This window comes from Mus musculus, chromosome 4 (assembly GCF_000001635.26).
Source record: "Mus musculus strain C57BL/6J chromosome 4, GRCm38.p6 C57BL/6J".
In the NCBI taxonomy this organism is placed as follows: Eukaryota; Metazoa; Chordata; class Mammalia; order Rodentia; family Muridae; genus Mus; species Mus musculus.
Genome location: NC_000070.6, coordinates 134510983 through 134525203, shown reverse-complemented (window position 1 = coordinate 134525203; position 14221 = coordinate 134510983). Strand labels below are relative to the sequence as shown.

Here is a 14221-nt window from a genome sequence, read left to right as displayed (position 1 = left end):
CCAGGGATCTGTCACACTCTTCTGGCCTGGTTGGTACCAGGCACACACATGAGATACACATACATACTTTCAGAGAAAACACCTGTACATCTTATTCTAAGGGATTTTTGTCCTTTCCATAGAAAAATTTCCAAAACTACATTTGGTAAATTACTGTGGTTTGCATCAACTGCCACATAGAGTGCCATGTGACCACGTGACCAGTGGTACTTTGGGTAGAATACAGGCAAAATCACAGAAGTTATGATTGGTAGAATTCAGGGCAGTGACACCACTTATTAAAACGATGATTTGGGCTGGCAAGATGGCTCAGTGGGTTTTCTCTACTCAGTCTGACCGGAGTCTGGAATCCACATAGCAGAGAGATCTGATCCTGGGAGCTGCCCTGGAGTGGCACATGAGCACCTGTACTAGCATATCACAAAGTTGCCCTTTCTTTTTTTCTAGCCCAGGCTGGTCCAGTACTCAACTTTGTAGCTCTGATAAATGTTTTAAATACAACCAGAGCCAGCTTTCCAGACGTTAACCTAGAGTCCATTTTGCAAAGGGAACTTACCTCTTCCCTCATGGAAGAGTAATAGTTCAGATCTGGGGATGAACAGATAAAGCAAATTAACTTTAAATTTTTCATTTTATGTATATGAGTGCCTGCATGTCTGTATGTACCACATGTGTGTCTGGTGCTTGTAGAGGTCAGATTCCATAAAACTAGAGGCAGTTATGAACTGACACGTGGATGGGTGCTGGCACCTGAACCTGGATTCTCTGAGTGTAGCAAGTGCTCTTAACATCTGAGCCATCTCCCCAGCTCCAAGTGTACAATGTATAGTTAACACCAACAAAAAGATGACCTATGGGCTGTGGTGGCTCATCCTGGCACTTGGGAGGCAGAGAAAAGCAAGTAGATATCTGTGAGTTTAAGGCCATCTACAGCTACACAGAAAAACCCTGAGGAAGGGGGATGGAGATGACCATCTGCCATATGCTCCCGACACACCCGGGCTGGGGAGGCAGGCTTCTCTTCCGCTGCAGTGGGGCTAACGGTCACAAGCTCATGCTTGAATGACCCAGAGATGGTCATTACGTATCTGTAAGAAGCAAACACTGCAAAGCCTCTAGCAGGGCAGGGGAGCAGCTCTGTGAGTGGGGCAGGGGAGCAGCTCTGTGAGTGATATGGTTTCAGTGCTTAGTCCTGTCCTGCTGTCTCAGGACCCCTCACATCCATTCAGGAAATGCACCAGTCACCCTCCTGAGCGGGAAGCACGACACCAACCAGCATGCCTATCACACAGGGCTTTATTTACATATGGAAAATGTTCCATAGCGCAACTGCTTTATCCCACCTGGCCTTTTACCTAAACCCTCCTCTACCCAGCCCCGCCCTCCTTCCCTCCTACTCTGCCACTTGCAGATACCCTCACATAAGCATCTAGAACTAGTGCCTGATAACCCGATTACCCTCAGAGTCCTGGGTAAAGAGCAGGTATGACTGCAGATGTAACTGAGCAGGCCCGTCTTGGCCCTGAGCCTGTGGGCTGTCAGGAAACTGCCCTGAGCCTTGATTCCTAGCATTGGTCACATCTCGGAAAGGCATTTTAGTGTTGTGGGCAATGACTTGCTGGCCTTGTGAATCCTCAGTGAAAAGCTGACTCCAGGAGTCCCTGTCACTCCTTTCACTGTCCCAGGGAAATAAGGAAAGAGGACAAGGGCTTTCTGTCACCAATAGTGTTTTTTTCCTACTGCAGGATCCAGATCTATAGGTCTGAAGATGCACAGGGGCCTGCCTGTTTTCCTTGGTAGGCCCCCTCTTGCCCATTTCAGCTTTGTCCAAGGGCTGATGGCATTTACTCCCCGGTGGTCTGATGTGGCTTCCCATCCCTGGACAGTCTGTCTTAGATTCACGAAGCCCTTCCCCTTTCCTCTTGGCCTCTCTTTGGTCCAGCAAACAAGAACGTTCCAAGTATTGGGAAAAGGAAGAATCCAGGGGGCCTTTACTCTCTCCAGTGCCCATCAGGACATCAGGCTGGGTCAAAGACATCATAGTCAAAGATGACATTTCCAAACCCTGGCAGCCTGAAATCTGGGGAGACCGAGGATGCCCAGCTTCCTGGATGTCTGCAGGAGCTGAAGTGACCAAAGGTGATAGCAAGCCATCATCCAAACAGTCTAGCTGGGTTCTCTTGCATTCTTTGTTGGTCTGATTTTCTTTGAGAGAGAAAATGTTCTTCTGGTTACCACCACTTGCCATTCCTAATCAAACAAAAGATAATTACACTAAGAAAATGTTCTGAGCAAGAGTTCATTGGGTTTTCTGAACCCAGTATCAGGCACTGGTTACTACCAGGTACAGGAGTCCTAGACTCTTGAAAGAACTTCATGGCTAACAGTCCCAATTTCAATCTTGCTTTTCTCTGTTGACACGTGATGCTGCCAGTGATCTGCCTTCTGCCTAACACCTCAATTACGCTTTCTAGTCAGACCATAACTGACTTCTAACAAAGGGCCAGTTTCGCTTTTGTTTTATTTACTATGGCTTCTCTAAACAATGATCCTACCTCAGCCAACCACATACTCAGGTAATACTTAAGGAAATATTCCTAGACATTTGTTTTTTAAGATCATAAAAAAAAAAAATCTCATAATAGCTATCAAATTCTAAAATTTTCTGGTAATTATAAAAATAAATGTCATTTCTACCTAAACCCTCCCCTACCCAGCCCCGCCCTCCTCAGACATTTCATGGGAAAGCCAATGAAGATAGTAGGATGCTAAATCAACCAGTTAGAAACTGAAAACAAACTGGTGTCTGTCTAGCCTACCCATTTCAGTAAGTGTGGGATGGATCCCGTTCTCCCTTAAAGAGGAATGAAACAGGATTCCTAGTCCACTCAAATTATATAAAGATACCATTTTAGAAAGCAGAATGTTGGATTTCTTTTTTTACTTCTCTAATAAGGTACACTGCAGAAACTATTCTGTGAGAATCTTCACTGGGCGTGGTGGCGCACGCCTTTAAACCCAGCACTCGGCAGAGGCAGGCGGATTTCTGAGTTCGAGGCCAGCCTGGTCTACAAAGTGAGTTCCAGGACAGCCAGGGCTACACAGAGAAATCCTGTCTTGAAACCCCCCCCCCTCAAAAAAAAAGAATTCAACATAGAGAATATAAAATACACCAGATTTTGAAAATGGGGAGTGTTTTTTGGGGGGAGTGGAGAGGGGTTACTTCCCTGGTAATAAGAGACAGAAGTGTTTATCTTTTGTTTGGAGGAGAACGGTGCACATTAAGTTCACACAGCTATCCTGAGTGGCACCGGGCGTGGGAGCACTCATTCCCAGTGCTCCTCCAACTGGCTCTGTGTGCTCCAGCCTGCTCTGAGGCAGCTCTCACGTATGCCCTTACTCACTGCTCTTTCGGTGAATAAAAATATTTCAAATTAGATGGAGGAGAACAGAACCAGCAAACACGCATATAAAAGTATGTATAATATCTAGCTTCTCCAGAGCACGATGTACAGCTCATAAAGGCCCCATCCCATGATGGAGACGTGAACACACTTGTTCTGCTCCTCAGATACTGACGTGTTGCCAGGTGGGTACCATACCTGATTGTAGCGTGACAAAAGATGCAATGCTGGTCTGTCTAGTGCCTCTTCTTTGGGTAAAAGGATCATTAGGTTTCCTCTCTCCAGGAAGCAATGGCAGCATTTTGGTGCCTAGTTTGATTAAATGTGTCTGAGGGAGAAAAAGAATGGAACCTGTTACTGTAACAGCAGTGATTCTTGGAAGCATACTGGTCCCACCCTGTGGCCCAGCTCATCCCACTCTCTAGGCAGCTGGTTTATACTGGACACCATCTCCCTCTGCTTCCTGCCATTGAGAGGATCTTTACTTCAGTGCAGTCTTTCCAATATTCAAGAGTTATCAGTAAGGCTGACCAAAGAGTATTAATCAAAGAATGCAAAGATGAGGCCCTCTCCTTTAGATTTAGAAATAGTTGATTCTGCACTAGCAATCAATACATTTTGGATAATTTTCAACTATGCACTTAATGGTTAAGAACATGGCCGCAGAACCACATGGGATGAGTTCAAATCATTCAAACATCCCTTTATGGTCAAAGTCCCAAAGAAACCCAGAACAGAAGAAACAAACATAAAGGCAACATATGTTACTTAAGAAAAATTTCCACTAAACCCAGGAACAAGTCAAGGTGTCTACTTTCTCTGCTCCTAACCAGTGCAGCAGTCTCAGCTGGAACAGTAAGAGACGCAAACGGAAGGGTTAAAAATAGTAAAGGAAAAACCGAAGCAGCCCATTGTAAATGAAATTATTATAGATGAAGTTAGCGTCTGGCCTTGCCTGTTCAGGACTGTCTCAACCAAGGTGGGAAGACGCACTCTTAGAGTAAGCAGCACCATGCAGAAAGGAGAAGGCCAGCTGAGCGACCAGCCCTCAGTCTCTGCTCACTAACTGCAGACACAATGTGAACAACTGTCCCCCACTGCTACGGCCAGGACTTCACCACCACATGGACTATCCCCTCAAACTGTGAGCCAAATACCAGCCATTTTCTTGCAAACTGCATCATTTCATTTTCTTTAAGGTTGAATATGATGTGTATATATATGCTTTCATTATCCATTCAGTTCATCTGGATGGGCATCTGGGTTGATTCCATATCCTTGGTGTTGGGATAGAGTGGCAGTAAACAATGGGCAAGCCAGCATCTCTGCAGTAGGCCATGAGTCCTTCGGGTCTATGTCCAGCATCTCTGCAGTAGGCCATGAGTCCTTCGGGTCTATGTCCAGCATCTCTGCAGTAGGCCATGAGTCCTTCGGGTCTATGTCCAGCATCTCTGCAGTAGGCCATGAGTCCTTCGGGTCTATGTCCAGCATCTCTGCAGTAGGCCATGAGTCCTTCGGGTCTATGTCCAGCATCTCTGCAGTAGGCCATGAGTCCTTCGGGTCTATGTCCAGCATCTCTGCAGTAGGCCATGAGTCCTTCGGGTCTATGTCCAGGCGTAGGAGGCCAGGCCACGTGCTTGCTCTCTTTTTCACTTTTAGAGAAAGGTCCCCGATGATGTCACAGTGGCGCACAAGGCTCCCCTCGGAACCAGCTGGGAATAAAATTCCTTTCTCCCTCCCGCTGCATGTGCCAGCTTTCCCCTAAGATTTGTTACTATTTCATGAGTGTTTGCCTACATGTGTGTCTGTGGACTGAGTGCACGTGTGGTGTCCGTCCTCAGAGGCTAGAAGAGGGCACCAGATCTCCTGGAACTGGAGTTATAGACTGTTGATAGGTTTCACTATGTAGACCCAGCTGACCTTGAATTTGTGGCCCTCCAGCCTCCACCTCCCAAGTGCTTAGCCTACATGTACACACTAGACTCCAAATCATTAGTTCTAGGCAGGAGTTGACTTCAGTTGTACATATGGAAACCCTATTGTACCTCAAATGGTTAAAACAAGATTATACATTTAAAAGCAGATTTTTTGCCAGGTATAGTGGCACACATTTCTAACCCCAGCACTGGAAAGGCAGAAGCAGGTGACTCTCTCCAAATTCAAGGTCAGACTGGTCTACATAGTAAGTTCTAGGCCAACCCTGGCTACATACAAACCAAACATTTAAACACAGGAGCAGTGCACTGGGGAGATAGCCCAGTTGGTAAGAGCACTAGCTGTTCTTCCAGAGGACCTGCACACACATGGCAGTCACTACCATCTGTTGCCCCAGTTCCAGGGGATCCACCAGCACCAGGCATACATGTGGTACACAGACATACAGGCTAGCAAACATTTATACACCTAAAAGTTAAAATTAAAAAACAGAAATAGCTGACCCCATGAAAACCCAAAATACCATGAACAGCAGGCAGTTAAGAACTGGGGGCAGAGAGGAGACCATGGCAGGCTTCCCTAGCCTGCTACTGGAAGTACTTTCCAGGTCAGTATGCACCCAAGATGAGCACTGCAGTCTATCAACTAAGTCACTGTAGGACTGTTTTTTTTTTTTTTAAAGATTTATTTATTTATTATACGTAAGTACACTGTAGCTGTCTTCAGACACTCCAGAAGAGGGAGTCAGATCTTGTTACAGATGGTTGTGAGCCACCATGTGGTTGCTGGGATTTGAACTCCTGACCTTTGGAAGAGCAGTCGGATGCTCCTACCCACTGAGCCATCTCACCAGCCCCCTGTAGGACTTTTTTTGTTTGTTTGTTTTTCTTTTCTTTTTGTTTCTTCATTTTTTCTAGACAGGGTCTCTCTTTGTAGCCCTTGCTGTCCGGCACTCACTCTACCAACTCTTTCCGTAAGAGAGAAGTCCTTATTGCTTCACCTTGACTTTGAGTTTGGGAGAAATCCTGTTACTATCTTGACCCATAATCTGGATCCCCAAACTAGAATGCAAAGGACTTCTGCCTTGCTCCCTAGAAACACTCACTCTTGGAACCTACCCAACACATTGTAAGAGGCCCACGCTGGCATATGGTCTTTCAATTTGATGGGAACACATGTTAAATGTGTGAAATATTGTGAATGATATTTGAGTATCTATATATGCAAGCTACTGAAATGCAAACAAACAAAATGCTCAGCGAGCTAGAGGTCAGTCTGCATTGGGGGGGGGAGGGGTTCTTTGCTGGTTGGGGGGGGGGGCATGATTATAAGCCCAAGGCAAGAAAACAGAGACGAAAACACTGGGCCAACCCCGGTTCCATGAGTCCAGGACATTATCCAAACAAGTTTTCCTTGGAGAGTTTCAACTGGTGGGTTAAGGCAAGCAGATCTGAGTTCTAGGAGATCACAGAGTTAGGACCCAGTCAATGTCAGGTAGGAAGATAAGCAAAGCCAGCCAGCCAGGCTGCATCTAGCTGTCCCACAGGACGTGGGCACCAGCAAACAGCTGTATAAAGCAGGTAATTGGATTGACCACACTGAGGAGCTGTGGGGTTCTAGATTAGGGTACAAAATTGGAAACTTATATAGTCAATGGCCTCCACTTCTGGCATTAGAAAATGTAACTTCTGACTAAAATGGATGCCAGGAGGTCACAAAGCATAAGAATGGACAACAGTCTTTGCCAGGCTACAGGTGTGCATCCCTCGAGTGCGGTTATCTTCGTTCGCCACTGCTGTTAAGCCTTTCCACCTAGTGAACTAAGCTTTCCCTCTCTCTTAGAAAGAAAGGAGGTAGTAACAGCAAGGAGAGTGCTAAACACGTCAGCAGCCACTTTCCTGGAGATCTCCAGCCTATTTTTACCCAAAAAAGCTCAAAGTCCTCCCACTCATCCCTCAGAGAGGAAGAGTAAGGCGCTGCAACAGGATGTACCTGATCAGCAAGGCTGGCCGGTTGTTCACTCGGCAGATAACTATTTACTGAGTACAACTGCTAAAGACTCCTGCTGGCCTTTCACGCTAATGAACAACAAAATAGACAGGTTAAATACAGAGCATATTGCATGCTGGACGGACCATGCTACAGTGAAAGATGAAGCAAGGGAGAGATGGCGACGAGCGCGTGGGGCAGGGACAGAGGCTAAGGAAGAACTCACTGATAAAACTGGGATCCGAACAAGCGCAGAATGGTGCGCGTGGCTCTACTCCACCCACTCAGGAGCAGACAAGTGCTAAAGCACCAGGCCAAGGGACCCAGGAGCAGCAGGGTCGGTGTGGCTGGAGCAGAGCGAGGTCGAGCAGCGAAAGAGCCAATGCCTGTCCAATCAGTGCCCGTGAGACTGAAGGAGCTTCTGGCCATTATGAGGAGACAGAGACAATTCAACTAAGCCAAGGGTTATCCTGGCCCTGGGAGAGACACGGTAAGAAATGCGACTCTAGACTAGGCATTGAGGCACTCTCATAAGCCCAATGCGGGGGAGACCTTAGTTGGGGAGAGGGGAGGCAGAGCCGAGGACACGGAGGTGGTAGAGGACCTGAATGCCCTCCAAGAGGCTTAGATACAGGGAGGCCTTCTGTTCAACCCAAGGACAAACTGACAGGATGGAGAGGGAAGAATGGAGGAAAGAATTCTAAATATAGCAGCAAGCCCAGCAGAGAATGTGCTGACGGCATGAATGCTAACAGAGCTGCGGAGGATCAGGACAGCAGTCAGTGCTCCACCTCACTGGCCTAGAAACCAGCGATGACTCAGCCAGGGTTTCTGGGATGTTCCTGATCACGCCCTTTCTTTAATTATAATGACATTTAAATGTAACACAATGAAGGTGGCAAACATATCACCTTAAATTTGTGTCACCTCCCTAATGTGTAGGAAAATATATTTCCTAGGGGCTCCCAAGGATGCCAGCACACACACACAGATGTGCATATCTGCATATGAAGTAAAAATGATTTAAAAGTCAGAGAGAGTAGTGGTAGCAGGATTGCCTGGCACGTGCCAGGCCCTAGATTCAATCCCCAGTACTGGGGCAAGGGCGCAGTGGCAGGTTTTTCAATGTTTTGTGTTTTTTTTTTTAATACAGGAAGCATAGTTAAAAGATAAAACTTGGGGCTGGAAAGATGGCTCATCGGTTAAGGGCACTGACTGCTCTTCCAGAGGTCCTGAGTTCAATTCCCAGCAACCACATGGTGGCTCACAACCATCTGTAATGGGGATCTAATGCTCTCTATATGCTGGTGTGTCTGAAGACAGCTACAGTGTACTCATATACGTAAAATAAATAAATAGATCTTCAAAAAAAAAGATAAAACTTGAAAGTTACATAAGTGAAATAGTCTTTTCAAACAGTCATAGAACGTGGGGGGCTTCTGTGGAAGGTGCGTAGCCATAACCCCAAGAGTGAGAGAACTCCCTTTAACAATGCTCTGTTTCAGTTTTCTACGGCAGCTCTAGTCTAAGGCATTAGTGGAAACTACAGAAATACACAAGGTAAGCTGTAATCTGTCACTGACTACTGCAGTGGGTTTCTACACGGTATATTGTTATTAGTTTCTATTATTGTTCTTTATAAGGTAAAACTTCAGGGCTGGGGATGTACTTCAGTTGGTGGAGTGCTTATCTGGCATTCACAAAGCTCTGATTTTGAGCTCTAGCACATTATAACATTGGGCAGAATGGCCATGCCTAAAATCCAGCCCCAGAAGACAGAGATGGAAAATCAGAAGCTCAGCTCATCCTGGCCTACATGGGAGCTCAAGGACAACCTGCAATGCACAAGGCTCTGGCTTTTTGGGGGGAGGAGGGAAGTTCAAGACAGGGTTTCTCTGTGTAGCTCTGACTGTCCTGGAACTCATTCTGTCGACCAGGCTGGCCTCGAACTCAGAGATTTGCCTGCCTCTGACTCCTAAGGGCTGGGATTAAAGGCCTGCACCACCACTGCCTGGCTGAGACCCTGTCTTAATAAGGGCTACAGAGATGACTCAGCAGTCAAGAGCACTTGTAGTCCAGAGAACCGGAGCACTTCACAATTGCCTCTGACGCCACTCCAGAGGATCTCTGGCCTCAAGGCACCTGCATCAACGTACACAAACTTCAACACAGACCCGCACACCCGTACAGAACTAGAAATAGATCTTGCCCTTAGGTGGCATACACTCTGAATTCAAATACTTGGGAGAGGCCAGCCTGATCTACACAATGAGTTCCAGGACACCCAAGGCTATAGGGAGACACTGCTTCAAAATTAAAAAATTATAAAATAAAAACCTTAATAAATGCTGTACATAGTGGTACATGCCTTTAATCTCAGCACTCAGGAAGAACAGACAAGTGAGTTCAAGGTCAACCTGTTCTACATTGTGAGTTCCAGGACAGCCAGAGCTGTGTAGAGAGATACTCTCTCAAAAAACAACAAACAAACAAAACAAAAAAATCTTAATACAAATTTATCATAGGTTTCTATCTATGGGAAAAATACAGAATATATAGGGTTCAGTACTGAGGTTTCAAACACCCACTAGATTAGGGGGACACTACTTTACTTATATAGACATCTTGAAGGATATCAATGTGTTAACTGTAACTACCACCAATGAGGCCTATTGTCTTTAAGATAATTCAGTACTATCTGTTTGGTTTTATTTTTATAAGCATGTATGAAAATGAGAGTCTATCATGTGGCCCAGTGGCTTTGAACTCTTGATTTTCCTGTCTCCATTTCCTAAACGCTGGGGTTACAGGCTTGTGCTACCACGCCTGGTTAAATAGTTCTTAAATCATAAAAAAGAAGATACCCACTATCTACTGCACCAAAACCTATGTAGTGAGGCCAGTGCTGTACGCTCGTGGCAGTGAGAACAGGTAAGACAGGAACTCGCTCTCATTAGAGGCCAACTATATGCCACCCCCATTCTCTCCAAAGTAACAGTTTTATGAAAGGACCAAGAGGGGGGAAGACAGGTTTTCCAAAGCACTGGCCAGTAGCTATGCCGTGTGCCTCTCTGATGGCTACTCTAGAAGAGGCAGGTTTCTACAGTCTGCCAGTCACTGTAGTGCTCCTGTCTGGTATTTGAAGTGTTTTATGAGAATATAGTTAAGAAAGTACACATTCACCAAGTGCGTGGATTTTTTTTCCCTCAGCCCAGCAAACAACGCAGGCAGCAAAAACCAGCTAAACATGCTCTGACTCAATGCACTGTGACACCATTACTCAGAGAGGTCAGGCCCCACAGGTTAGAGGCACTGTCCCCTTGAGATGCCAATCACAAGCCCAGGGCTGTGAGACCTGTGCTATCATTCCGGTCCACAGACCACTGTAATCGGCTCTCGGAGGCTCCAAGAGCCCAGAGAAACACTCGCATTTGTCGTTTCCTTTAAATACTACATACGCCCTGTCATCTCCGCAGGAAGGTCAAAGAAAATTCAAGGCCAGCCTGGTCTACATGGTGAGCACCAGGCCAGGCTGGGTTTGTGGTGATTTTGTTGCTGTTCCTCCCCAAGGCAGCCTCCCTGTATAGTCCAAGCTGACCTGAACTCAGCCATACCAAGATGGCCTCAAACATGGAATCCTCCTGCCTCTGGCTTCTGAGTCCCATGCCATCAGCTCAGTAGCTGTTTTAAATAGCAAAAGATGGAAGACAACTTTTCATTAATTAGGGACTACAGACACGTCAGACAGACAGACACACACACACCCCTCTGCTATGGACTGAACTGTGTTACATGGAGTTCACATACTGAAACAGTACCTCCCGGTGAGATGGTATGTAGAGATGGAGACTTGGGAAGTAGTTAGTATTGGATGAGGTTGAGGGAGCCTCTAATGACACTAGAGAGCCTGCTGTTTCTCCTCCTCCACACGTGCACCCACACAGGCATCACAATGCCACCCCAGCACATTGTTTGCAAGCTAGGAGAATCCTCGCCAAAACAGGAATATGACAACACTCTGATCCCGAGGCGAGCAGTCCTCAGAGCTAAGAAAACCAGTTCTGAGGTTTTTTGTTTTAAAAGATTTACTTATTTATTTTATGTATATGTACACTGTAGCTGTCTTCAGACACACCAGAAGAGGGCATCAGATCCCATTACAGATGGTTGTGAGTCACCATGTGGTTACTGGGATTTGAACTCAGGACCTCGAAGAGCAGCTGGTGCTCTTAACCGCTGAGCCATCTCTCCAGCCCCAATTCTGTTGTTTAAGCCATCTAGTCTATGGTATCTCATTACGGCAGCCTGAGCCAACTACGGTAATATTACAATGAACGACATTCTATACATGTCCCTGAATTACAAAGGCATGAAGGCAACTCTAGGAAAACCCGATTCACGAGGCAAGAATTAAAAACCCAAGCTTCAGGCTGGAGCCATGGCTCAGTGGTTAAGAAAGCTTGCTGCCCATATAGAGGAGCCAAGTTCAGTTCCCAGTGTGGGACCCCGACTTAGAGCGTTTCTCCCTGGAAGGTAAAGCCCCTAAATGTTCCCCAAGCTTGTTTTCCCTGATCTCTAAAAACACAGCCAGAAAGAAGCTCTTTGTTCTCTATAGCCAGCAAAAAGCCTTTTTGTTTCTATACTTTACAACCAGAGATGCCTGCCTTCCTGTGCGGAGGACTCGGGAGATAAAAATTCAGAAAGAACTCACTCCCCACTCCTGCCTTGTAAATTTCACCAAGGACACCCGGAAGAGAAGAACTCCTCCCAACTCCTCCCAACTCCTCCCAACTCCTCAGCTAGTTGTTAAAAGCCCCCTGCTGTCCGCTCCGGTGCCCTGCACAGCGTTGGGACTTCGTCCTCAGCTAGCTGATGATAAAACCTCTTGCGGTTTGCCTCGGGTGTGGTTTTCTCTCGGTCACTGGGGTGCTGGCCAGCTCATCCCGGGACTTGAGCGGAGGTCCAGCATGGGGGTCTTACACCAGTGCTCGTATCACACAGCTCACAAGTGCGTGCAACTACTGCCCCCTCCAAAGTCACCGACACAGACATCCGTGGGGACAGGGTAGGTGGGGACAGCCTGGAGAGACAGCTTAGTGGTTAAGAGCGCACAGGACTCTTCCTGAGGACCCGAGTTCGATTCCCAGCACCATATCAGGTGGCTTACCACTACCTGTAACCCCAGCTTCAGGGAGGGTCTCTCACACCTCTGACCTCCGTGGGCACCTGTACTCCTGTACATATCACACACACACAATGATATCATTAAAATAATTTAAAAAACCTAAATATACACAAATTGCCAGTGTATAGCATGCAACTATTTGTAAATAGGAAAAAGATGCATTTGTGTGTGTGTGTGTGTGTGTGTGTTAATTACAGGCAAAGCCAGGAGTATATCTCACAGACTATATGTTTACATTTCAGAACACATCGATTTATTACCTATTCCGAAAATGTTCTTTTTTTTGGTTTGGTTTTTTTGTTTGTTTGTTTGTTTGTTTGTTTGTTTTTGTTGTTCTCGAGACAGGGTTTCTCTGTATAGCTCTGGCTGTCCTGGAACTCACTTTGTAGACCAGGCTGACCTCAAACTCAGAAATCTGCCTGCCTCTGCCTCCCGAGTGCTGGGATTAAAGGCGTGCGACACCACGCCCGGCTCCAAAAATGTTAAGAGGAAAAAAATGTGAAAGTTTGTTACCCTCAAAAAATTACTTCAGCCAGGCAATGGTGGCCTTTAATCTCAGCACTTGGGAAGCAGAAGCAGGTGGCTCTCTGAGCTCAGGGACAGCCAGGACTACACAGAGAAACGCTGTCCCCGGGGAAGAAAATGACTTCGGTTGTAAGATGACTTTAAGAATCCTCAATTTTTCAGTCGGGTGTGGTTGCACACGCTGATCGTAGCACTAGGGAAGCAAAGAGGTGGATCTCTGAGCTCAAGGCCAGCCAGCTCTACACAGTGAGTTCCAGAATAGCCAGTTACATAACAGAAAAAAAACCCTGGCTCAAAACAAAACAAAAACCAAGAATCTCCAATTTTTCATCAGCAAAAAATGGTTAACAGCTGCTCTTTAGACTGCTAATCATACTATTTAAATCTCAGATCTCCACCTGTTCCATTCAATCTGCTTTAATAGTCTCAAATCAACAGCAATCTTTCTAAACTCCAAAAGTCACATTTCTCTTGAAACTACTTATGGGGACATATCATGTTCTGCCTAGGTAATTGGACTGATACTAGCATATAGCTGGACCAAACAAGGTAATATTACTTAAAACCCTAAACACAACGGCCAGCATAAGATGCTAAACAAGCAATTGTCTAACACTTGTTGGTAATAAGCGAACTGGGGGAACCTGGATTACTCAACCCTCTTTCACTAGTGAAAAAAAAAAAGATTAATGACACAGCCAACGCATATTAAACGCCCAATTAGTCTCCAGCACCCCAGGGATGCTCATTTAATGTTGGGCCAGATCCCCGATCTGATCTGCATTTTCCATGTTGCTGGTTCTGGCAAACTGGGTAGACCGCACCCTGTAGGTGACCAGTCGTGGAGCCCTTCCCAGCATGCCACAGGACGCCTGAGGCGCCAGTTCAAAGGCCTCACGCTGCCAGTCGCCCCGAATCCCGTCCTCCCTTTATGCCGACCCCCTCCCTTCAGGCGTCCCCCAAAGCCCGCGTATCGCCTCAATATTGGCGTCCCACCTGCATCTTCCGCCTCTTCAGCGCCGCCGCGTCCAACCACACACCACACGCCTCCTCCTCGGGCCCTCTATGCCTCATGGCGGCCGCGCACCGCGCACCACTGCAGCCGGCGTTAGCGCCAACCCGCGTTCAGATCTCCCGCCACTGCAGGAGGCAGGGCTCTGCCCGGCCGTAATGACGTAAGCCC

General features: G+C 46.7%; 1 protein-coding gene across 1 annotated transcript; it reads right to left on the bottom strand.

Annotated features, from left to right (window-relative positions):
* Positions 1–1281: 1281 nt before the first annotated feature.
* On the bottom strand, positions 1282–14205 carry Aunip (aurora kinase A and ninein interacting protein). The gene is made up of 3 exons (NM_001081099.1): positions 14035–14205; positions 3603–3732; positions 1282–2250 (listed from the first exon to the last, which is right to left on the bottom strand). The coding sequence occupies exons 1-3, from the start codon at positions 14110–14112 to the stop codon at positions 1436–1438; spliced, it is 1023 nt and encodes a 340-aa protein (NP_001074568.1). The 5' UTR covers positions 14113–14205; the 3' UTR covers positions 1282–1435.
* Between the last annotated feature and the right edge of the window lie 16 nt (positions 14206–14221).